The sequence below is a fragment of the Acinonyx jubatus genome, chromosome D1, assembly GCF_027475565.1.
Source record: "Acinonyx jubatus isolate Ajub_Pintada_27869175 chromosome D1, VMU_Ajub_asm_v1.0, whole genome shotgun sequence".
NCBI classification, from domain to species: domain Eukaryota; kingdom Metazoa; phylum Chordata; class Mammalia; order Carnivora; family Felidae; genus Acinonyx; species Acinonyx jubatus.
The window spans coordinates 70,293,367-70,320,282 of NC_069390.1; the positions used below are offsets into that span (position 1 = coordinate 70,293,367).

General features: G+C 35.7%; 1 protein-coding gene across 7 annotated transcripts in view; it reads right to left on the reverse strand.

Moving 5' to 3' along the window:
- Positions 1 to 26,916, reverse strand: part of NOX4 (NADPH oxidase 4) — a 167,295-nt gene that overhangs the window by 113,257 nt on the left and 27,122 nt on the right. For 6 of the 7 annotated variants that reach the window (XM_053203772.1, XM_053203773.1, XM_053203771.1 and 3 more), the window contains 4 exons: positions 26,118 to 26,215; positions 22,186 to 22,237; positions 15,499 to 15,571; positions 11,075 to 11,155 (listed from right to left, as the gene is read on the reverse strand). In XM_053203772.1, coding sequence (XP_053059747.1) covers positions 11,075 to 11,155; positions 15,499 to 15,571; positions 22,186 to 22,237; positions 26,118 to 26,215 — 304 coding nt within the window. The remainder of the gene's footprint in view (positions 1 to 11,074; positions 11,156 to 15,498; positions 15,572 to 22,185; positions 22,238 to 26,117; positions 26,216 to 26,916) is intronic. The other variant, XM_015081203.3, reaches the window with a different exon arrangement.

Below are 26,916 nucleotides of genomic sequence, written 5' to 3' on the forward strand. Positions count from 1 at the left end.
TCTACTATTCAATTTTGACTTCAGCTATAGCCCAACATTCTCCCTTTTACATAAGGATTTACACAGTGTATACTTTTCTGTACTTTAGGGTTTTTGGTGGTTATGTGAAATTCCTCTCTCCCCTGGATATTTTCAAGGAGTGTATCTGTAGGTTCTTTTTTTTTTTTTTCTCTGAGCAATTCCCATTCTCCTTAATCTATATTGTAGCAATGACAGGCACCATTCTGAGGCTTGGTAACAGACTTTAAAAGATGTAGGGCACCTGGGTGGTTCAGTTGGTTAAGTGTCTGACTTTGGCTCAGGTCATGATCTCTTGGTTTGTGAGTTCGAGCCCTGTGCCTGGAGCCTATTTCAGATTCTGTGTCTCCCTCTCTCTCTGCCCTCTCCTGCTCACACTCTGTCTCTCTCTCTCAAAAATAAATAAATATTAAAAAAAAAAAAAAAAGATGTGGACCACCTGTTCACTGGATGAAGAGCCACAAACCCACGGTGTGTAACAAGAATACTGGTGAGAGTATCTCTTCTACTGTATTTTTATTAGCTCTAGTATAGATCCTAGCTTTAATCATTGCTATTTTCAAGTTATGTGGAATAATTTTGGAGGTTAAAATACTATATAGATATAATCTTATTATTATATACTTACTATATGCTTTAACAAAGTTGTACATTGAGAAACATTTATAAAGCAACACAAAAAAAGTTCCATTTTCTTACAGTTTTCTGGGAGGACTATATTTCAAAACCTTGAAATCTATGTAGCTTGTAACAAAACTGAACTTCTTACTCAAAATACACAAAACACACACATACACACTCGCCAACTTTTATAGATAAATTAGAAAATTATCCCAGATTTTCACATGACATGAATATATTTCATTCAAAAGCAAAGTACCCTCCAAACCATGAATAAATAATTCATTAATTCAAGAAAAGTTTAGAAATTAAATGCATAAATTTTGGGGTCAGAATGTGAGTCAATCCCCAGCCCTATCAGGCACTAGCCAGGTGCCTTTAAATAATCATTTAATTTAACCTTCTGTGCCTCATTTTCCCATCTGTAAAATGACCTCATAGTGCTATGAGATTAAAAAAACAAAACAAAACAAAAACAAAAAACAAAAAACTCCATATGTGTGCATGTGAGAGGTTATATATCTATATATGTATGTGGCATAAATTGCTAAGAACAGTACCTGTAACATTGAATATTATATAAAATTTGGAAATTATTAGCAATAGTATCATTATTATCCTCAAAAATGATAATGTAGGGGCACCTGGGTGGTTCACTCTGTTAAGCGTCCAACTCTTGATTTCGGCTCGGGTCATCATCTCATGGTTTGTGAGATCGATCCCCACCATCAGGCTCTGAGCTGACGCACAGACCCTGCTTGGGATTCTTTCCCTCTCTGCCCTTCCCCTGCTTGCACACATGCACACACACACACACCCTAACACACACACTCTCTCTCTCTTTCTCTCTCTCTCTCTCTCAAAATAAACAAACATTTAAAATAAAATAAAATGATGATGCATAACCATATTTATCAGTAAGTTCTCCTTACAGAAACCTTCATGTGAGAAGAAAATTGTCCCAGTGTTTCTAATTTTCCCCACAATCTATTGTTTCTAACTTTGGATAAAACAAGTGAAGATATAAGATGTATCAATGTAATATTATAGCTCTCTAGTAAAAACCTAGCTTAGGCTTCATTCAGTTATTTTTAACTTCCTTTGGGACACAAATAGCTTTGGGAATCTAACGCAAGCTACTGTGGGGGTGGTGGGTGGGTGTATTCCAGGAATTCATGGATCCCCAGCACCCATTCAGTGATTCCTAGAGATTATGAATCCAAGTAGAGAACTCCTACTCTATTAAAAAAGAAGTAGGATTTTGAAGTAGAAATAAAGGGCATCAACGTTAAAATAATTATGCACACCTAGTAGAAATTAAGCATCTAGAAACTATTCAGAACAGGTCACTTGTAAGGGTGACACGTAGTATACAAAAGATTTAGCAATTCCCATGAACGTGCAACTCCTCAACCTTCTACCTAACATGGTAGAGCACATCCAGTTATGATCTCTAAAGTGGGACAAAGCTAGGCAAATCTACTGTGTTTATTATTTGAAGGTTCTAGGCTCCCACATACCCATGTAGAGCCCCTATTTGAGGTAAGGTTTCCTTTTGTGATTCAGTCTCTCTAGAACTTTCCCCTATGCCTAGGAATAGGTAGAATAACCATATGTCCTGGTTCAGCCACAAGTCACTGCTTAATTATCCACAGTATCTCATTTCATTCTCAGTGTCTAGTTTGAACAATAAATTATATAGCCAATTCAAATCTAGAGGCAATGAAAGGAAAATTGAAAAGAAAGTGTAGGGAAATAAATTTTTCTCTCCCAGTGCTAGAATAGAATTGGCTTAACATAAAACCTCTGGGCCTTCCTTTCCCTGGGCTTCACCAAATTCCCATTGACATTTTAAGTGCAAATGCCTCTCTCTAGTAGGAAGATCATACAAGCCAGTGTGGGTGAAAAGAGCACTCAGTGCAAGTGGCTTCTAGAAGAGAAGATATTTGGAATCAGCAACTTTCAGCACTAGTCTATACTGCATAAATGCCTCCATCCACCAACAGAATGTTCTTAATTTCCTTCTCCTAAGGGCATAGTAGAAGGAGGATAAGCCAGTGCAATAAGCCTAACCTCATAAATATTTGTCTAACCCTGGTTAACTTCTTGAGCCTAAACTCCTATGAAGCCAACAGTGCCTCTCGTTCATTAATGTCATTGTTGACAAAGGCTGCCCACTGTGTCCCCCTGGTTTAAAGAACAGATGCTTTTAGAAACATGCACATGGAAATCCATTCTTTTAAATCCCCCTAGAAAACATGATTCAAACAGAATATAAATCACACTCTACAATGAACTCTTGCCAGCAAATAGTCCCAAATGGCAAAGAGCTCTGTCTAAAAGAATAAGTATTATGTAATATATAAATAATATGTATTAATTTATATAATAAAATGAGGTCTGAGAGGCCCAGCAGAGCTAACACAAAAAAATTATTTATACAATTAGCTGGCTCTCATTGCCACATGTGCTTTTGAGAAGGCCCTTCCCCCTCTCTTTTTAAGAATTGTCACATTATAATTCCTCTCTCATGTAAATAAAAAAACCAAAATACAATTATTATCCACCCAACATACAAGCTAAAGCCAGTGGGTGGTGACTGTGGTAAGACTGAGAGGCAAGGGTGCCAGATCTCATTTACAATATGTTCTCTCCACATGCCTGTCAAAGGAGTAGGGTTAGTCTCTCCGCTGAGGCTCTGTGACACTCATAATTGCTTTTCACTCCAATATCCCTTTTATCAGTAAGTGAGAATGGCAGTATATATCTCCTCCTGATGAGTTTTTCAAATGAAAATAAAGAAGTGTCCGGTTACATTCATGTCTGAAAAGAGGAAACAGCTTTGGCTTTTTTTTCCCCAAACGTCTTCCAAATTGAAATATCCATAATATAGCACACAAATAGCAAACCTCCTAGAAAAGTGTGTTAAAAATTAAAGAAAAATTTCCCCAGGAGGATGCTTGTCTTGGAAATCCCAAAACAAACCTTTATTGTTAACACCAATTGAATTTTTGAGACCTAACAATGTCATAAAAAATGTTGCCCTTTCAAGGAATATTCTTTTGATCTGCTAAGCTGTTTTAATTATACATTTATCAGATTACAGATAGGAAAATCTGGGCTCTTCAAAAGTGCTGTGTATTTATACAAAAAAGATTCTTCAAACAGTTAAATGTAGAGTTTCATCCTAATACAGCTATTAGTATTGGTATAAGTATAATTTTTTTTTCTAATACTTGAGTATGTCTCTATTATGCCTATATTGCTACATTCACTTGTTTAAACCTGAGACAACCTTATAATGTAGGTGACTTTATTAATCCCATCTAATAGTTAAGAAAGAGGACAAATTATCTGGAAGGTCATAGAGCTATTAATGGTATAGCTCTTAATTGCCATGCTCTACTGATCTCTTGAAAAGGAAAATTAGCATATTTTAGATACATTTGACCACCGAAAAGAAACATCTGATTTGGTTTATATGAAATGTGTTCTTTTAAGGATGTCACGCAATAAATAGATTTGCTGAGAAAGAATTTAAAAATTCCAAAACATAGGTAACAAGTATAAAAATTAAGTTAAGCTAAGTGCATGGATAATCATGGAACAAGACAATCAGGTCCTAAATAATGACCGTAATATTTGCAGCGAGAAAGATAAACTTTCTATGTTGCCAATGTCATATTACATACACCAGAGCACTACATTTAGTTTGGTTTCCAGCTTTAAAAGGGATACAAAGTTCTCTCTCTCAAAAATAAATAAATCAGTAAAAAAAACTTTTAAAAAAGGGGCTCAGTTGGCTAAGTATCCGACTTCGGCTCAGGTCATGATCTCATGGCTGGGGAGTTGAAGCCCCACATAGGGCTCAGAGCCCTGGAGCCTGCTTCAGATTCTGTGTCTCCCTCTCTCTCCGCCCTTCCCCAACTCAGGTGCCTGTGCTCCTGCACGCCCATGCTCTCTCTCAAAAATAAATAAAACTTCAAAAAAAAACTTTAGAAAAAAAAGGGGGGGGATACAAAGGAAGCCATACCAAACTGCAGCCAGCCTAATTTAGTGATGAGGAACGTGGACTCAGGAATCTGATGATCCCTGGGTTCAAACCCAAACTCTTCTACTTATTATGTACGACTTTTAACAAGTTCCTTCACCTCTCGCTGTCCCTGTTCTATCACCTGGACAAGATATAATAGCAATAATGATAATAATAATATAAAATAATAATAACAATGATAACAACAGCATATTTTACCAGGGTTGTTGGGAGGATTTAATGAGATCAAACATTAGTAAGGTACAAGATAAGTACTCAATGAATATTAACTATGAATATGTTTTTTTTAATTTCGAATAATGATGAGACTTGAAATATCATAAAGCAAGGAACACATGAACATAATTTAAAAGAGAGGGACTGAATTTTGATGGCCTACAGAGTCATACACATTGAAGTCACTGGATTAAATTAAAGTAAAATAAATTCTGGCTCAAAAGAAAAAGAACTCTGTGAAAACTGGAGCTTCCCAAAGACAGAATGGGCTTTTCAATACTAGATATTTACTTAGATTGCATGGGAGACAAAAATCATCTTTCTCAAGATATCATTTAAGCTTCCTTCAAAACTGGATATTCTACAAAAGTAAAATGGACCTTTGAAAACCATCAGAAGCAACTGGTCTTCCTACTGCAAAAGTCTGCTTAGATAGAGAAACTAGTCAGCAATTTCTCATGGCTTCATTCTTGAAGCCTAAAATTTTTTAAAATTTCTAGCCTACATTGATTCTTCTGTTCTTTGAACTACTAGAATTCTTGAAAATAAAATATGTTTATGGCTGGAAAATATGCAGTCTAAAATTCTCTCTAGTTCTTTTTTAAGTTTATTTATTTTAAGAGAGTGAGAGAGCACATGCACATGGGGGAGGGGCATTGAGCAAAGAAGGTAAAGAATCCCAAGCAGGCTCCATGCTATCAGCCCAGAGCCTGACACAGGGCTTGATCTCATGAACCATGAGGTCATGCCCTGAGCCTGAGCCAAAATCAAGACTCAGACACTTAACCAACTACGCCACCCAGGCACCCCTCTCCAGCTCTTTCAACTGACGTTTTTAATTGCAAACTAATTACCAACCCTGGAAGACTAAAGATCATATATTGTTCTTCTATACTTCATTATAGTAGTTAGCACACTGATGGAGGGATGCCCAGAAAATACTGATTTCCTGTTCCAATCTAAAGTATGCTCTTTAACAGAAATCTCAGTATAAATCCAAGAAACTTACTTTGAATAACTGCACCTTACTCATGTAACCAAAAGTTATAGAATGAAATTATCAAGATATTTCATAAGCAAAGATACGTCTAAGTTCTCAATATTGGCACAAATGATAATAATTTCAACAGATTTACTTATAGACAGATCCTTTAGGAATAAAAAGACTTTTTTGAGAAATGTTTCATTTTGAAAAAGCTGTAAGATTTACCACTAGTAGGGGCGCCTGGGTGGCTCAGTCGGTTAAGCGTCCGACTTCAGCTCAGGTCATGCTCTCACGGTCCGTGAGTTCAAGCCCCACGTCGGGCTCTGTGCTGACAGCTCAGAGCCTGGAGCCTGCTTCACATTCTGTGTCTCCCTCTCTCTCTGGCCCTCCCCCGTTCATGCTCTGTCTCTCTCTGTCTCAAAAATAAATAAACATTAAAAAAAAATTAAAAAAAAAACAAGATTTACCACTAGTAAGTTTTCCCACACCAGAAGCATAGTCTGTGTGACTGTATTCAAAATTTAACGTCATTGGGTTAAAAACTTTTAGCTATAAGAAGAATAAGTTTTGAGGATCTAATGTACAGCATGATGTCTACACTTAATAATACAGTATTGTATACTTGAGATTTCCTAAGACAGTAGATCTTAAGCGTTCTCACCAGCAGAAAATAAATAAAGGTAACTGAAGTGATATGCATGTGTTAATTCACTTGGTTGGTTGTAATCATTTCACAACATATATGTTTATCATCACATTGTAAAAAAAAAAACTTAAATGATATATAATTTGCAATATACTATAAATATATTATTTTGTCAATTATACTTAAATAAAAATTTAATTTCACAAAATTGTGCACTATACAATGCTTATAGGATTATGTACTTGTTGTATGACACTGATTTCAATATTAGAATAATTGTTTTTTACTAATAATATATAACTATTAAATTGGTATAAGAAATTGATTACATGTAATTCATCCCGCAGATGCCTTTGTTATTTCTTTGCAAAAATGAAAGTCACTTTCTGTTTGTGACCCTTGTTCTACAAAAGTAAAATCAAAATTTAAGAAGGCCTTCTTTTATGTCCAAAAAAATGAAGAACTCTCAATACAATCCTCTTTAAGCTTAAGAAATCTGTTTGAACTCCTGAACCTTTAAAAAAATTGACTCTATTTTGAATTACAAAGAAACAGACATTTTCAGTTTTAACTTAATACAACATAAAGGCAAAAGAATGCATAATTAATTATACTAAGAAATGGCTGCATTTTTCTCTCTGTTACAGATAGATGTATGAAAGAGATCACAATCCCAGGTAAATCAAGATATTAACCTTTAAAAAAAAAATCTTAACACTAAATTTTAAGTACAGAGCTCTCTAAAAATACAGAACCAAGCAGTAAAAAAAAAAAAAAAAAAAAAAAAAGGAGGTTTTGAGTAAGAATGCCTGAATTTGTATCCAGGATCCATCAGTAAGGTAAACTTTCAGAAGTTACTTACTCTCTCTATACTTCAGTTTTCTGACCTGTTAAGGGGTTGTGACAGTATTGTTTATCTTCATAAAACTGTGATCCTTGGAGACATAAAGTATCTCAATTATTTTGAATTTATCCTTGGCATATAGTAAGCATTATGTAATTGTTTTCAATTACTGTTATCATCAGTAACATCTGCTTACTCATAGTCCATTTTATGATAATAGCTCTGACAGGCAAACAAATTTTCTGTACAGAGAGATTTCTTGGTGTCCTAATAGTCCATAGAACATATTATCCAAAAAAAAAAAAAAAAAAAGGGAAAAGAATAGAATCCAGAGCTTCCACAGACCATGGCCCTCTTCCCTGTGTGGCAGGAATGACTAACTGGAAGCCATGATTATAATATGTGGCCATGCTTCTGATGCTCTACAACTGTATGTTCTAGAACCCAGTATAGAACAAATTGAGCCAAGACATGGAAGAGAGACCCATATAAAACTGCTATTGAAACCAGTGGCCTCCAAAATCAGAGAAAAAAAAAAACATTTTGAACATGCACCCTGAAATAAATACATAATTTATGTATATGACCTACTACTGTACTGACAAAGTACATTATAAAACATTCTGAAGAAAAGATTAACAGCAAATCTGAAGCTTTCTCCAAACACTGTCTCCCTGGAAACATTTTGGGCTATGATAAACAGGGAATGCCAGCTGTGTTTCCAGGCAACATTGTTTATTAATGGTGGAATGCATTTGTACCAGGAAGACTATGAATGAACTATGTAGGACTCACAGACCTCAGTTTCCTGTGTGCAGTGTATTCTTGTAACTGAGGGTATCCCTTGAAGAGATCTGTGCCGCTACCAAGAAACTGGTTCCTATGGAGCATGAGTCTTACCCAAAGCAAGGTAGTCTATGCCTTGGAATTACTTATTAATTATTATTTATTAATCTCAAAACTGAGCTACTACATGGGAGGTAAGGGAGAGGAGGTGGGAGAACCAGAGAGACCATCACAGAACGACCTGACATTATCCTATTGACTTTCTATATTTCTATCCTGTATCATTTACTCAATCAAGTGAACCTGATGCCAAACAATGGCCTATTGTGTCATATTAGTATGAGTCTCAAGACAAAACCATAGTCCACTCTAGTGATCATGCAGGCACATGCATACACAAAAATGTATTATTTCCTTCCTCTAACCAAACAGATTATTTTAAGCACTATACCTTTGAGTACACTGCTTGGGTTGACACACATTTTCAGAATAATTGGTGTATATTCTTTATAACAAGCTTAGGATACTTTCTTTTTCCCTTTGTGATCTTCTGATATTGACAGATCCTTCTCTCAGATCATTATAAACCAATGTAGGCTTTCTCTGCAACTACTACTGTGGGTAGGCCTTTTTACTTTGTTGTTATTTTGGTTTTTGTTTTTTTGTTTTTTTTTTTAACATTTATTTATTTTTGAGACAGAGACAGACATAGCATGAACGGGGGAGGGTCAGAGAGAGAGAGGGAGACACAGAATCTGAAACAGGCTCCAGGCTCTGAGCTGTCAGCACAGAGCCCGATGCATGACTCGAACTCACAGACAGCAAGATCACGACCTGAGCCTAAGTCGGATGCTTAACCAACTGAGCCATCCAGGCGTCCCTGTTTTTTTGTTTTTTTAATTTTTAATTTTATTTATTTATATTAAGTTTTGTACCTTAATTCCAGTATAGTTAACATACAGTGTTACATTAGTTTCTTGTGTACAATATAGTGATTCAACAACTCTATACATTAGTCATTGCTCATCATAATAAGTACACTCTTTAAGCCCTTTCACCTATCTCAGCCATCCCCCCACTCACCTCCCTCTGGTAACCATCAGTTTGTTCCCCAGAGTTAAGAGTCTGTTGCTTGGTTTGTGCTTCTCTCCTTTTTTTGTCCCTTTACTCGTTTGTATTGTTTCTTAAATTCCACATGAGTGAAATCATATGGTATTTGTCCTTCTCTGACCGACTGATTTCACTTAGCATTATACTCTCTAAGCGCATCCATATTGTTGCCAATGGCAAGATTTCATTCTTTTTATGGCTGAATAATATTTCATTGTGTGTATATACTACATCTTCTTTATCCATTCATCAATTTATGGACATGGGCTGTTTCCATCATTTAGCTATTGTAAATAATGCTGCTAGTGATATGTGTATCCCTTTGAATTAGCGTTTTTGTATTCTTTGGGTAAATACCCAATAGTGTCATCACTAGATCATAGGGTAGTTCTATAGTCCTATTTTTTTAAATTTTTTTAATGTTTATTTATTTTTGAGACAGAGACAGAGCATGAGCTGGGGAGGGGCAGAGAGATAGGGAGACACAGAACCTGAAGCAGGCTCCAGGCTCTGAGCTGTCAGCACAAAGGCTAACATGGGGCTTGAACCCATGAACCATGAAAGAGTGACCGAGCCAATGTCAGATGCTTAACCTACTGAGACACCCAGGTGCCCTACAGTTCTATTTTTAACTTTAGAGTAAACCCCATAATGTTCCCACAGTGGCTGCACCACTTTGCATTCCCACCAACAATACAAGGGGAGAGTTCTATTTCTCTACATTCTTGCCAACACTTGTTGCTGCTTGTGTGTTTGATTTTAGCCATTCTGACAGGTGTGAGGTGATATCTCAGTGTGGTTTTGATTTGCATTTCCCTGATGATTAGTGATGCTGAGCATGTTTCCATGTGTCTGCTGGCTATCTGGATATCTTCTTTGGAAAAGAGTCTGTTTTTCAATAGGATTATTTGGTTTTTTGGTGCTGAGCTGTGTAAGTTCTTTATATATTTTGTATACTAACCCTTTATCAGATATGTCATTTGCAAATATCATTTCCCATTCAGTAGGTTGTCTTTTAATTTTGTTTTTTCCTTTGCTGTGCAGAAGCTTTTTATTTTGATGTAGTCCTAATAGTTTATTTTTTGCTTTTATTTCCCTTGCCTCAGAAGACATATCTAGAAAAATATTGCTACAGGCTGCTAGGCTTTTTTAAACTAAAACCTGGTAACTCTATTGTTACAAATTCCACAGCAGCAAGACATTAGGAATTCCTAAACTTTTAGGAAACATTAAAATACCTTCTTGAAGTTCTTTATTTCTTACTAACTTTCTCTTAGAGGTTATCACGATACAACTACATGGACTTTAAAAACTGCAACATTGTAAAAGAAGTAACTGTCTTTCAATTTTAATATACTTTTATACTAGATTCATTAAAATATGCTATGATAGGGATGCCTGGGTTGCTCAGTCAGTTAAGTGCCCAACTCTTGGTTTCAGCTCCTGTCAGGATTTCACATTTTGTGAGATCGAGCTTGTGCTGGGCTCTGGGCTGACACCATGGAGCCTGCTTGGGATTCTCTCTCCCTCTCTCTCTGCCCCGTCCCTCCTGCTCATGACTCATGTGTGTAAGTTCTCTCTCTCTCTCTCTCTCTCTCAAAAAAATAAAACTTTAAAAAATATATATGCTATGATAAAAACAGAACTATTTCTTCATTCTTGACACTACCCTCGATTCCATATAACCAAATAATTTTACCACTTTCTATAAAAATTTCTCTAGATTTATCTATCATTACCCTCTTTTTAGGTATACATGATTTTAAAAATATTTTAAATACTTTTTGAACTTACCCTGAAACATGCAACATCAGCAGCATGTAGAAGACAAAGAAGAGATTATGAGTATACCAGAAGATGTCATAATTAGAAACTCTGAAAAAACAAATAACTTAATTTCAATGCCACTTTACATTCCATCATTTCAAACATATGTCAAAATTGAAGAAAGTTAAAATAGGAGTTCATCTGAGATTTATCTATTAAGACAAAAGTATTAATATATCATGCAGAGAGAACTGACAAAATTATAACTAACACTTCATAATTTTGAAGATTCTTTGTATTTCAAATAAAGATACATGGAAAGAATTAAAATGAAATGTTTAAAGTAATTATGAGTTTGAGGAATAGGTAATAGGCTGATAATATGTACTTTCACTGTCCTTTTGATCAATATTCTCAATTTTCAGATGATACCTAAAACAAATAATCCTCCTATCCTAATACATAGTGTGAGAGTAGTCCAAAGGAAAGTAAAATTGAGAGAAACTAAATAGATGCTCATTAAAGTTTTATATTCTTTTCCTGAACAGCCTACATGTTAAAAAAAAAAAACCAAAAAAAAAAACAAACAAAAAAAAACCTTGGTGTTACTGCCCTGGGGGAAACAAGGAGCCTCAAAAGAAGTGGTATGGTGAGCACAATTTATGGAACTTTTGAGAAAAGTAAGAAGACTAACACATTTTATTTCATATGTCTGGGTAGATATTCAAATATTAGAATCTTGGAGGTGGAAGGCAGATATTAGTAAAAGCTTCTTAGAGGATTCTGATACAACCCCTAGAACTTTTAGAACCCCTGAGATAAGCAATATCCAACTGGTTTGACATTTACTTCATCTACAGCTTTTGTTATTATAAGCAAGATCATTCATATCCTTGGATCATACGCCTTTTTGCACATAGCTGATTCTTTTTGAACCTAAATTCCTAGAAGTGGAATTACTACATTGAAGGACACTCATTTTGTTTTTTCATACACACTGGCAATTGCTCTCTGAAAATGTTTATCAATTATAAACCCAACTGTACAGTAGGAGAGCCTGTTTCCACAAACCCCGACTCCACTTTATACATTTTCATTATTTTATGTAAGTGGAATTGGATATGATTTCCTTTCTGTGTTACTCACCTTAAATTCTTCCGTGATTTATCTATTCATGATAATTATCCATTTCTACAGTATATTTTTCTTAATTGTTGTGTGTAAACTGTTTAAATTTTAAGCATGTCCCATATAATTTAAGCATGTTCCATAAGACTGTAAGAATTTATTATTGGGCAAAGTTTCTTTTAAATTTTAATGGCATAATTTTTTTACAGTTACCTCTAATTTATCTCAAATTTCATTCACTTAAGCCTTACTTTCTTCATAAGTTTGTAATGGCATCTTTATTATTTAGCAGCTTTTTATATATATCAAAGTCTCCTACAGGGCTTTCTATCAACTCTATCATTAGGTTCAATTCCTTGGTAATTTTTGCAATTAAGTCCTATTCTGTTTGAAGTTACTGAAGCTTAATTGTGGTAATGTTTGGTAAGCCACATTCCCTTTTACTTCTCTCTGGAACATGTACTTGTATATTCCCTCAGGTGAACTTTAGAACTGTTTTTGCTGAATTCAAAAAACAAAATAATCTATCTTTGATTTTGATGGGAATTGCAACAAGCCTACAAAATGACTGAGCAAGAACTCCATTTTTGCAGTATGCAATCTTTATTAAAATATCTACTTATTTCCCTCAATGCAGTTCTGTTTTTCTATATAGATTTTAACTAGTTTCTTATTAAGTTTATTTCTAGATATTCCATGTTTTTGTTATTCAGTTTTATTCAATTTCAAACTGATAATAGCTATTATATAAAAGCTATTTTTAATATTTGTTTTGTATTCATTTACCTATTACAATTCTTTTCTTTGGTATAACACTAATGTTTTTTTTTCCCATAATTCTCTTGGATTGTCTGGCAGAACAATTACATATACCTTTCTGGAAATAATGATGATTTATTGTTGCATTCTTTCTACTAATTCTAAAAGTTTCATTCTTATCATATATAATAATGGTAGAATTAAAAATATCACTTTTGGCATAATTTTCTTAGGAATGTATCTCATGTTTCTTTTATGAGTTTAGTTCTGGCTTTTCTATTTTTTTAATTCTATAAAGGAAATTAATTCCTAGTTTACTTATTTTAATTCATAACTAGGGCTAAGATTTAATAACCACCATTTAAAATCTATTGAGATAAAAATGTTTGTATTCCTGTCACCTGCTATTAAAATATTTACTTATTTTAATAGATTGACCCATACTGAACCATTGGTGGATTACTAGACTACATTCAACTGTTAGAAATCAAACATTAGAGGCGCCTGGGTGGCTCAGTCGGTTGAGCGTCCGACTTTGGCTCAGGTCATGATCTTGCAGTCCGTGAGTTCGAGCCCCGCGTCGGGCCCTGTGCTGACAGCTCGGAGCCTGGAGCCTGCTTCTGATTCTGTGTCTCCCTCTCTCTCTGCCCCTCCCCTGCTCATGCTCTGTCTCTCTCACTCTCAAAAATGAATAAATGTTTAAAAAAAATTTTTGTTTTAAAAAGAGATCAAACATTAGAAGAAAAAAAGAAATCAAACATTGGAGCCATTTATTCTCTTAATTTCTCTAATGCTTTATTTCCTCACTGGTAAAGAGAAGAGGAAGAAGAAGATTATCTCTGTGATCCATTTAAGAATTCCATGATTCTCACAATAAAGCTTGGAGAAAAGCAGAGTTGGTTTTAGTCTCTTTTAAAGACATGAAAAACTGAAGACTGATGAACATTCACTGAATTATTATGAGTACAAATATAATGGCTCAGTTGAAAATAGAAGCTGATCTTTATACTCCATTTTATAAAACTATCTCTCAATTAAGGATTTTTAATCGATGTAGAACATTCATAGATCTTCGATCTTGCAAATAAGTATGTCAGATGCCCTCATTTTCCTTTAAGAGCACTGAAAACTGAAAAATGTATGTTCTTTAATATGCCTTACCTAACTAAAGTAAAATTTCTCCCCACAAAATTGGCACTCTTAAGCACTAATGTTAGAGATTTGATTTGCCTTTCTGTAAGGTGAGTTTTAATTCTTATGAGAAGCCTTAAAAGTGTGCTTACTGTTTTTCCAAGCCATTCTACACCCAGATAGTTTTCCTCAGGACGTAAGTGCAAAAGTATGCAAAGACATATGGATGGGGGTGTTTGCTTCAGAACTGAAATACTATAAAAAATGGAATCAACCTAAAATATCCAACAATAGGGGAATTGGGGAAGTTATGTATATAGGATGATATGCTGTTCTAACAGTAAAGAGGATGACAGAGAGATATTTATTAATGTACAAAAATGTTCCTAACATATTTAAATAAAAAGCAGATTTAAAATAACATCTATAACATGATTCTGTATTAGTGACATACATAGACATATGAAGAGAGAGATCAGTAGTGTGAAAGGGGGAAAAAGAGAGTGATGGTGGAGGTAGGAGGTGAGGACTGAGTGAGTAAAGGCAAGAAAGATTAAGCCTATAAACATCAAACCAGAAAGTTTATAGTGCTGAACTCTGGTGCAACATTGTAAAAGAAGTCTACTTGCGACATTTTGGGGTGTGTGAATGTGTGCAGAGATGTTCTCAGAAGTGCAAAGATAGAATCATTTTAATATTCTATTAGGTAATTATTTTCAAAATGTGTATGAATGTTTTTCCATTAAATTTCCCATCTCAAGTACAATAATTGGGGATTTTTGTATACTATGTATTATTTCTTCTTTTTGCTTTCTGAACCAAAAAGTTGGACCTAGAAACACAAGATGCTGTAAAGTATTATGACATACAGAATGTATCTATCAGAAAGAACATGTGAAAGTGTTCATGAAAATGTATGCCTGCAATTGCTCAAAATCTCGTAACCAGAAGAATAAATATGCATACAGATATTTTTGATTATTTTATCAGATGTCAACTAACCATGTTCCCAAAGCTTCATTTAAAATACTACAATAAACTGCAACAGGAAATGAGTTATAAAATAATTATGTTATATTCCTTTGCATACATGTTAATTTCAATCTCATGTCTTGTAGAGATACACTATCCTTCAGAAGGATGACCCTGAAGAACTCAAATTTCCTCAGTCATCAAAAAGTCTCCACATGTTTCCTTACCAACACAGAACATCTGACTAAACAAAGAGATTTTTCAAAAGCAGGAAATGATATATGGAAATGTCTCTACTTCACTCTTAGTTTTCCAGAATAGTCCATTAACCAAAATACTGGCTGCACTTGCTAAGCATTCCAGTTAATCAACACTTTTTCTGCATATGAAAACGAAGATAATCTGAGGAAAACTTAAATACTCGGGCCAGTAAACATTGATATAATGGGTCTGACACTCACCGTATTGCGTATGTAGAAGCTGTAATCATCAGGAAGAGCACCAGCACCATGCAGACCCCTGTCAGGCCAGGAACTATAAAAAAGGTATATAAGTACATTTAACTTAAACCATACTGAGAAAAAAAGTACAAAAAATTATTACCTTAAAATCCAAAGGGCTATGGTGCTCTGTGGGAAGCCCAATTCAAATCACATATCTCTTTGTATGTTCCTTCTCAAAAAAAGCCCTTTTAAAATTAGCACAGATTCAAGGTACTTAAAACAAAGCAATCTTTTCTACCTTTAAAAGAAGAGTCCACCTTAATATTTTCACATATCCCACTCAGAATGCTGGATGTGTACATACTTCTGCGGGGACATGCTATCCCAAATGCACACAAGATATCAAATGTCAATAATGAAAACAACAGAGAAAAAGTAAACATGTTTAATGGGGAGGCAAGGACGAGCAGGAGGGAAAGACTTCTAAAGGCACAAAAAAATTTTAAAGGGTGAGTGTTAAGATCTATTCCTTATATTGATAGTGATGATGGTTTTGTAAAGATACCAAGTGTTAAAACTTATGAAACATGAGTGTGTATTAAAGAGATGCAATTAATTGTATCCTAATTCTACATGAATAAAGCTGTTTTAAAGGAGGAAAAAATATGCAATGGGACTGAGTTGATATTCAACACCTTTTACCATTTTGTTTTTTCCACCACAGTATGAAAACTCCCTGACTCCCTCAGCCCTCCTTTTATGGAACTAATAGCTCCTCTAGTCTCAATTCAAATAATTTCTTTTGGGCTTCACTATCCGGAGTAATTTTAAAGAAAAAATAAACAAAACCTAAAGCTTTCTAAAAACTACAACTTCAACTGTAGAACAAAAAATGGTAGAGTTCAAGAAAAAAGAATTACAGTGCTGCTGTTTTAAGAACACTTGCAGGCCTATCACCTTAGTATGGAAAAACAGGCTGTTAATCAGCGTTTCTGATATAATAATTATTTTTTAACAAAGAAAAAAATGTGCAATGCTTTGCAAACTTAATACTGATGTAATAGATGGCTAAATTCAATGTTAGTCGGTACAGCATATCCAAAATGAATAGTTGATATGCTGGATCAAAAACAACCAAAATCACAATAGTTGCATTTCAATTTATCTTATTAATACCAAATAAAATATCCCGTCTATAAGCTACTGTTATTTGCTCTTGCAATCATACAAGCAACAGTAAGCCCTAAATAACCTGAGAGATTCCATCTTAAATCTTTATGGAAAGCTATTGAAACAATTGTGTCTCCAAAAGTATAGGCATTCCCCAACTTCTCTCCTTGCCAGGGAACCACCTAGAACATTGAAGGGCCATCATGAACTGTAAGCCTCTAGCAGAAGCAGACAAGCTGGGAACAATACAGGAGCAATACAGGTGTGCATCATTAGGATTCCAACAGTTTGGAATCACTGGAAAATGCTAGAAATCTCAGTACAGTAGAAACAAGTTTCTACTTATAAAGGGCCACATGAGAAATTAAGGAGCTAGTTTTTGTATGCTTAACACTTGAACACTCTCTCCTCCTTGGTCTTCCCAATATACAGATTTGGAAGCCTAACAATACTTGCCTTTCCTGATATGCCTAATCCAAATCATCTCTTCTCTATACTTCTTTTCCAGGGCCCTCCCTCCCCTTCCTCTTTGCCATTGCTCCAGGTGAATACTAACTTCCTAGGGGTAAGAGAAGAACAAGACAACTATATATAACTAGTTCACACTTAAGGACTAACAGTACAGAAAAATGGTATTTACAAAAAACAGCATGCCTACAAAATGGCCCAGCCTTTCCACCCTCAAGTATTTCCCCCAAAGAATCTCAAATACACATCTACACAAAGACTTGTTCAAAAATATTCATAGCCACTTTATTTTTTTAACAGTTAAGGCCTATAAACAATTGAAATCTCCATCAACAGATGAATGGGTAAATAATTGTGGTATTATCTCTACCTGAAACACTAATCAGCAATTTAAAAAAACCACCATGTGCTATATGCAACAACATACATGAATCACAAAATTTTTAGACTGAGTGAAAACAGCCAGACATTCTTCCACTTAAAAAATCCCAAGAGTACAAACTCTGTGATTCTTTTTACATAATATTCTATAAAATCCAAACCATTCTCCAGTGATAGAAAGCAGATCAGTCTCAGGATGCATTATAAAAGCACAGAAAGCTCTGTGGAATGATAAATATATTTGTTATCTTGATTTTGGTCTTGGCTTCACAAGTGTATATATATGTCAAAAATCAATCAAATAGCATAATTTACATATGCATTATCTACTGGGCTCCAATTATAAGTCAATAAATTTGAAAAAGAAAAAAAAAGAGGAGGTCTTTCTCTCTGGCTTCAAGTAATTAAAAAAAAAAAAAACTTATTTGACCAAATGAATAAATAAATGATAGAATCCCAGATGGCTCCTTGATGTAAAATTTGTGGTTGCAGAGGCCTTTCCAATAATTTTCTTGGGACTTTATTAAGGTCTACTGTGTCTGCATACAAGGCTTCCCATGTGGTTCTAAATATGCCAGGATTAGCTATGGAATGTCTACAAATCACTTCATCAGGACACCTGAAAAAACTGAGTATGTTTAGTGTAGAGGCATAATTTCCAAAGTATATTATTTGAACAGTAATTCTTTGAGATATTAATTTCTATTTCTCAAAAGTATAATAATTCCTTACAGAGTCACAGAACACATTAGTATATTAAAGTCTCTGGGAAGTACTAGCACTAAGAAACCAGAAACAGATCTTTCCTCAAACATATAACCAGTGAACACCTTTTAGAACAGAACACGGAAAACATACTGGAAAGATTCAGAGGAGGTGAAATAGTTGACATCAGTCACTTGAAGATGAAGTAGACACCTTGGCCGATGGGATGCACATCCTGGGATTAATGCTCCCATTACTGTCCCTTAGGCCAAACTCCAATCTCACTGGAGGAGAATCAATTCAACACTTTTTAATGTTCTTTCAGATTTATGAAGTTATCTTTTTTATCTAAAGGATTCATGTTTCCTTTCTATCTCCCAGAAATATAAAAAGATCAGACTTTGTAATTTATAAAGTAATAGGCCAGCTCAATGAAGAAGAAAAAGTTACTTATAATTAACAATGAAAAGGAAAAATTATTATAATTACAATGGTCAAAAAAAGGGGAGTACCTTAAGAAGTTACAATTTCTGACACTGGAATTAAACAAAAGTTAGCTAACTGATTATCTAGATGTTGTAAAGATCTATGTAACAAGTAGTAGAGTTACACAAATGGCTTTTATCTTCAGTGTATTTTTTCTAGGTATCTGTAATGTACTATTAGGTGATAGAAAAAATGAATCCTGCTCTAAAAGAAATTCTAGTCCAGTATGGGAGACAAGATAAGCAGACAAATGCAACAAAGGGCATTAAGTGCTGAAAGAGAGCTAAGCATTGAGTGTTTTCAGGGTACATCAAAGGGCACCCTAACCTAGCTTTCGATGACAGCTCATCTAAGACCCAATATATTAGTTTCTATTACTACACACATTCCAAAAGTCAGGAAGCACAGGTTGGAAATTATGGAGCTAGTCAAAGCTTACTGGGCCATCTTACCTGCCAGAAAGTACATTATGAACTCTCTGAATCCTTCAAATTATAAAGCAAAACCTACACTTGTTTCCTTAGGAAATGACATGCTTGTATGTTTATTCTTATTACTTTTTATCTATGCATATTAGATTTCATTAATTAGTTGCCTTTAAAAGGACTGCAGTATACTCCCAAGTCTAGAAGAAACTGACAGAACGTTTTCATCCACATCCAGATGTGGTCAGAAATATACCATCTTGTACTCATTATCCTGTTTTTTTCCAACATAACTGGAAACAAATTCTATTTGTTTTTTAAGGCTTTTCTAATTGAAACTGGATAGTATGCATTTTATTCTCATCATACAAGGTACTACCAAATTTGGAAATGACATACTAAATATTTTGAAATCCATGTTTGAATAATACAATCTTTTAAACTTGTTTTATTTTATAAATTCTTAATGTTTTTAACATTTCTTACTGAGTGATCTAACTACCATATTTCATGTCACTTGAACTGCCACAGACTTTATTTTCTACAAAACCATCTTAATTTCTCAGTTGTAGATTACATCGAAAAATATTTAAAGACAGAGAGAAGACTCTATGTAACATTAAACAACCTAAAATCTAAGAAATATATTAACCAATAAAAGGTAGACTTTATCACTAGAACACCTAAAAACATGCATGCATTCCTCCATCAGAAACTTGATTTTTGGGGTACTAGGGTGGCTCAGTCAGTTGGGTGTCCAACTTTAGCTCAGGTCATGATCTTGCGGTCTGTGAGTTCGAGCCCCTCATCAGGCTCTGTGCTGACAGTTCAGAGCCTGGAGTCTGCTTTGGATTCTGTGTCTCCCTCTCTCTCTCTGTCCCTCCCCTGCTTACACTCTGTCTCTCTCTCTCAGAAATAAATAAACATTAAAAATTTTTAAAAAAAAGAAACTTGATTTTTCCTCAGCACTGTACCTAACAACATTCGTAGCTATGAAACGGTATTTTAATCATAGACTTACTAGTAATACAAAGCTAGACTAAGTCTATTTGTAGAAAACCATCCCTTCTCCCATTGCCATCCTTTGATTCTGCTTTGTTCTCTCACCTACTACTCAGTAGGGTCAATCAGATGCTCTAGAAGCTCCAGACTCATACATAGGGCTTCTCGGCTGTGTTCCAAGCTGACAACCTGAGAACCTGGCACCTTCTGGCCAGCACCGAATTTCTTTCATGAAATGGTGTAGACTGGGACACTAAAAGGATAGTGATATACTGGTTTGTTTTTCAAATTGTTTGTAGTGACAGAAACTCCACAAAACAAAACAACACAAAAAAATGTACCTGAGGCTCTGCATGCCCTAGGGGAAGCCCTGCCTTACACTGGAAAAGCTCACATTCAGGTGGAAAAGACCATGCATGTACGGGAAATAAAGTATTCTCCAGCATAGTATTTTACTATGTGTCTTTAGGAACCCATGCCAAAGAAGAGAGCAGCTCTGCCTCCAAGGAGGAATTTGTGCATGATGGGGTGTGTCAGCTGAGGCTGGAGGCTGAGCAGAAGCTGAGCAGGTTAAAAAAAAGAGACAGAGAGAGAGAATAGGGTAAGAGAGTAGACAAAAGTTAGGTGTTGCGAGAAGGGAATTACAACAGTATGATGAGATGTTCAGTAAGGGTGAAATAGAAGCTCCTGAGATACCTGGGAAGGTTAACAACATTCATGGTCAGGTCACACTACAGAGAGAGGTTCTCTAGAATGGAATCTGGAAATTCGTATTTTTAAGTATCATCTCTACTTAGTCCAACATCACTCATGAAACTTCTGGGAAAAAACATGGGATGATGGGGTTTCATGCTAGATGGAGAGATCACCTGCTTATATATAAGTATTCATTACACTAAGACTCTGAATGTAATATCTTGGTCATATAAGACATCTTTTTATATGTCTGTAAACTAAACTTTCCCAAACATTTTAAATGTCTCCATGTTTCACCCATACTTTGTGCTGTACAAAATAATATTAAAACAAAGTTCTTGGATATTTCTGTAAAATTAATTCATATGAACCAAAAAAATACATTGATTCACACATAAGGTTTTGTTTTTCTGCTTTTTCTGCCTCTTATTTCTCATCCAATTCTTAAGGCTTAAATGAAAAACATATTTTCAATGAGCAAAGTTGTAAACAAAACTAAATTGTGTTCCTACAGAGAAACCTGTGGAATACTTTGCATACACAGACAGAAAAAAATATATATTTTATAAATCAAAATATACCATTGTGTCCTCACCTCAGTCTCCGATGCAATTTTGATCCTTAATAGGGTGTTTGTGATAGCCAAGCCTTTATGATAGCCCGTCTCAACTACCTAATTGTCCTTACCACTGAAATATGTGCTAAAAATCCCCCAAATGCAGTGTTCTCCTTTCATCGTGTAAGGTTGAGAAAGAGAAGAATTTTAGTAAGAATTATACTAACAACAGGACAAAATTTTGAGATGCTTAAATGCACTTTAACAAATTAATAGTCTAGACTGAGCTTTCATGGACAACATGCTTGGAAAGGAAAAGTAAATGACAAATGAAAAAGGAGTCCCATTGCAAGAAAACTAATGGATTTTAATGACTGTTTCTCCCCTTTTTACATAGATTATAAAGATGACAAAATATCCTACTAAATTACTGAGTTATAAGAGCCACATTGATAATTCTGAACGCTTGGTGTTTCTTTCCAGTACCTTGAGGGCAAGAGACTATTCTATGTGTATCATCTCCAACAGGACTATCACAGCCGTGGGCACAAAGCCTATGGCATCACATTGTTGTTATTGGAAGAACATATGGAAGGCAAATGCATTTACTTATTTTTACTCTTAGTTCATCTGAACCCCACTGTTTGCCTTGTCCCCTGCTTTCGTTGCAACTTAGGCTTAAACTCCTAACATTGGTTCTGATTGCAAATTTTCCATGTTATATCTTAACATATATTTAATTGCTATGTAGTTTGATGATGCTTATTTTCAAAGATTTCCCTGAATCTGCAGAAAGAGCAACGAATAACAACTTACCAGTTGTGAAGAGAAGTTTTCTAGGATCCTGAGAAAAAGGGAAAAAAATTGACTGAAAAATAGAACATTGATAATGTAAAATTCTACAAGGAATCTTCTGGGTATCAGATCCATTATGCATTTCAGATGCATTCTCCCAATGGAAATGAGAAATTCAATTAAGTTTCATAATGTTTTCATGACACTAGAGGAGATCGTAACAAGTGCAAAATCACACAGAGAAGACTATCCTTCTGAGAAAGAAAGAGCACGGGATGAAGAGTCAGAAAGTGTAGACTTTCAACTTCATGGCTAATTACAAATTAGTAGCAGTGGCCTGAAGCCCACACTATGACCATTTGGAGACTCAATATCTTTGGCTATAATGTGGAAACATTCATACATACTTTGTCCACCATAATTGTCAAATTGCACTTTTAATATGTCAAGACAGTGAAAATCAAAAGTAATAAAATATATAGGGAGGGCTGTACACTGTAAATTCAGTGCAAAGAATACTAATGGAATACTTACAATATTTCAAATACTGTGAAAAGTAGTGACGATATTCAAATAAAGAGGATGGGTTCCTGTTACTCAGAAATATAAAAATTAACCTTTCCTTTAAACTACATCTCAGTAGTTAATCTTTCCTTTAAACTACATCTCTTGTGGTGTAATGGACCTTAGGCAACTCCCTTTGTATCTTCTGAGATCAATCCCCAGTAGATTTGTGGATTTGTTTTTCATCCTAATGGTGCTTAATATTGCACAACTTTTGAAATTCTTTCCTATGCCTCCATTGAAGCTGGAGTCAGCCCAACCTATATACAAAGTGGGAAGCCATTTATATGAAATAATTGCAGAAGCCTTGAATAAGGGCCACTTGCCCAGCAAGAGCATAACTTCATCCTGCCGGGGCCAGATGACTTCTATCTCTGACATTAGGAACATAGCTAAAGGGTAACCTAGAGTAACCTAATATATAAACAGCTAGTGAAAATACAAGACCAGCTGAACAAAGAGGTAACACCAGAAATCTGAACCAATAGCTGTGGGAACTCAGAGGATGGAACAATTACTACTGCCAGGGAATGAGGATGGAATGTGAGAGAGCAGGAGACAGTTTCACACATGACAAGATGAGGCAGATTCGGGTAGGCCATCAAGAGTGTGCCACCCAGTAGCCTGAGGGTGGGTCACTAGAAATCTGGAGAAGACAGACAGAGACCACAAAGCATGTACAAAGGTTGCTTGTCACAAATCCTTCTTTCTCAAAGACAATTCACAGAAGACTCTGTTTATGCGTGCAGTGTGTGTGTGCATGTGTGTGTGCGTGTGTGTATGTGTGTGTGCGTGTGTGCGTGTGCTTGTGTTTTCATCTTCATCTAGCACATTGTCTGATACCTACAAGTTGCTCAAAAATAAAGAAGAGAGGGAGAAAAAAGAAAGAAGGAAGGAAGGAAACAAAGAAAGAAATATAAATTAAAACAATGAGTTACCATTTTTCATCCATCAGACTGGCAGAAATTAAAGAAAAACAAAAAACAAGGCAGATGTAGCTATAAGCATTCTGACAAACTTGGTAGAAGTATGTCCACTGGTGAAGCCTTTTTGGAAGGCAATTTGGCAATGTCCATCAAAATTAAAAATGTGCAGGGCGCAAAAATTAAATATGTGGGTGGTTCAGTCGGTTAAGCAGCCAACGCTTGATCTCTGCTTAGGTCATGATCTTGCTGTTTGCAACTTTTAAGCCCTGCATCCAGCTCTCGCTGACAGCACAGAGCCTGCTTGGGATTCTGCCCCTCCCCTGCTCTGTCTTGCTCTCTCTCTCTCTCAAAATAAAAATAAACTTTAAAAAAGTTAAAAAAAAAAAACTAAAAATGTGAACACCTTTGAAACAAAATTCTACTTCTAGGGATCTGTCTAGTGGAAGCATATAAAAAAATCAATTTATTGGAGAGTGGTTCATAACAAAGACTCAAAAACAACATAAACATCTGTGAATAAGGAAAAGTCTAAAATAAACTGTCACACATTAGTACGAAGAGAATGATAGATCTATACTCTTTGATACAGCAAGCTACCGCACATGTAATTATGGAAATAAGAAAATTGTTGATGAGTATGTTTCATAAAATACCACTCAAAGTATCTTATAAGAGAACAGAAAGTAATTAACTGTGGCTACTTTTGGAGAAAAGGGTTTCATTTTTTAAACTTCATTTTCTTGAGAGTTTTAAAATATTTTTTTTGAGCATGTGAGCTGCATAAAGTTAAATAAAGTTAATAACTACAGACCCTAATATGACTAAAAATATTAAAATATTAAGCAAAAGCATATGACATTTAAATGATAGAACCTTTAGGGGCACTTGGGTGGCTCAGTTGGCTAAGCGCCTGACTCTTGATCTCAGCTCAGATCATGATCTCACGGTTTCGTGAGATCAAGCCCCACATGGGACTCTGCACTGACAGCGTGCAGAGCCTGCTTCAGCTTCTCTCTCTGCCTCATTCTCTGCCCCTCCCCTGCTCTCTCTCTCTCTTTCTCTCTCTCTCTCTTTCTCTCTCTCTCTCTTTCTCTCTCTCTGTGTCCATCTCAAAAATAAACACTTAAAAAAAATGATAGAACCATTATAGTTATTAAAGACTTAAGATTACCAAAACAAAAGAGAGAAGCAAAGAAGGAAAGATAAAGACTGGAGTCGCTTCGGTCCTGGCGACGTCCTTGGCATGGCAGGACGTCTCTGTGTGGCAGAGGCAGGAAACCAGGAAATCCGTGTGCTATGGGCAGAGGAGGATACAGGAATAGGAGTAGGTAGCATGAGATGGAAAAAGTGGTGGCTCCATTCTGAAATCATTACACGTGAACAGCTTCCACTGGCATGCAACGAAGCTGGATTTGTCAGTGGTTCTTAATGCTGGGTGCTCAGTGCAATTATCAATGCTTGACCCCAATGCACACCAGTTAAACCATTTTGACTTTTTAAGAATACTAGTGTCTGGTCAAAGAACTTAGCAAAGGCTGCTTGCTATTTTGGTTTTGTGACTTGTTTCTGTGTTTGTTGTTGGTGTTCCCTTTGTTTTGTTTTGAAAAAGAGATCAAGCACATAACCATAGCAGTATTCATCTAGATAACTCAGGTGATATGTGGAAGAGAAAATGGAGCTAGGGAAGAGAGGGAACAATCCTACAAAGTCACTACCAGACTTAGCAGAACAGGGTGGGGGTGTGATCAAATTCGATGCCCAATAGTTTGATTTTGATGCAGGCTTGCCATGAAGCAAAGGACGACTGAGGAAAAGTCAGGATGAAAGTACTGAGCAATAGAGAGCTAACCAGGGTTATACATGTGTTCATCAGGCTCTGGCCTGCCACCCCGCACATACAATTTCACTGCATGCATGGCTTCACATGGAGAAAATCAGCCCTAAATAATAATGCCCGCACCAGAATTCAGCTCCAGGTCACCTATTTCAAGGATTAAAACAAAACCGAGTAACCACTAGAACTCAATAATATTTTTTTAAGTCAAATAAACTGATTACTCAGGATCCTCAAATAGTCAACCTGGGTCTCTGCCCTTTCTTGCCCAAGTTCTTAAAAAAAAAAAAAAAAGAACTTTTGCCCTGTAAAGACACCGCTGGCCGTCTCCGCTGGATAGGAACCAGACAACGCTGTTGGGAGGCAGAAGGTAGGCCTGAGTGGCAGCCGTCGGAACACGGCAAAATATAAAAAGTAGACACTCTCCACCTCCCATTTGCAGCAGGAGAGACTGTGAAATAGTAATTACCTATATTTTCTACTGAAAAGGAACAAAACTCAACTTGACAACTGCATTTTAAAAGCACTCAAAGGGAGCAGCAAGGTACAAATTTTCCGTGAAAATCACAGACCTTCATCAGTCACCTCACCACAAGTGAAAGGAAAATGAGAAGAGGGAGACCACCCACCTCATCTCGGTATCTTGCAGCATTCAGTTCCACGAAATCTTCACTGTAGTTCACTGAGAAATTGAGGGCGTTCACCAGATGGGCAGCCACGTGCACACCTACGGAATCACATGAGGCCCAAATCAGTGGGGCTTTTCTATACGCTCCACAAAGAGGGCTCATTTCCTCTCCCTCAGTAAACACAGGGTCAAACTTTGACAGCTGATCTGAGCAATAAAATATTAAATTGAAAGGGGAAATTTTAAAGACACAAAAATCTTGATTACTGACAGTTTAGTATTAGAAATCATGTAAAGAAACTGAATTTTCAAAAGCTAGAATAAAATAACCCTAGCAAGTGAGGGTTAGGAAACTCATACATACACACTTACACACGTAAATGTATGAGGATATGAGCGTGCATTTACTTGTTTAACAGCTCCTGGACATTTGAGTTGTTCTACATTTTTCATCTCTCCTCTAGCTCTAAATCTGTTGCATATATCTTGTGATTTTCCACTGCCACTCAACCTAAAATATAGACCCCCTGGAAGGCTTTTAACTAGTCAAAATTTCTCACAACCCATAAATTCAAATCATAGCATCCTAAACCCAACAGCAAAAGTGTTGGCAATCACTTCATTGGTATTAAAAACTCGGGAAAGTAATAATTACCATTTAACCATCTATCTACAGTGGCACAGTAGACAGAGAGCTCAACTGACTCAGAGCTCTTGCAAAAGATGCACGTGTTAGGAAGTTACTACAGAGTTGAAGACAAATTCATTTTGGCATGGCCAGGGAAAAGGAAAATTATCTT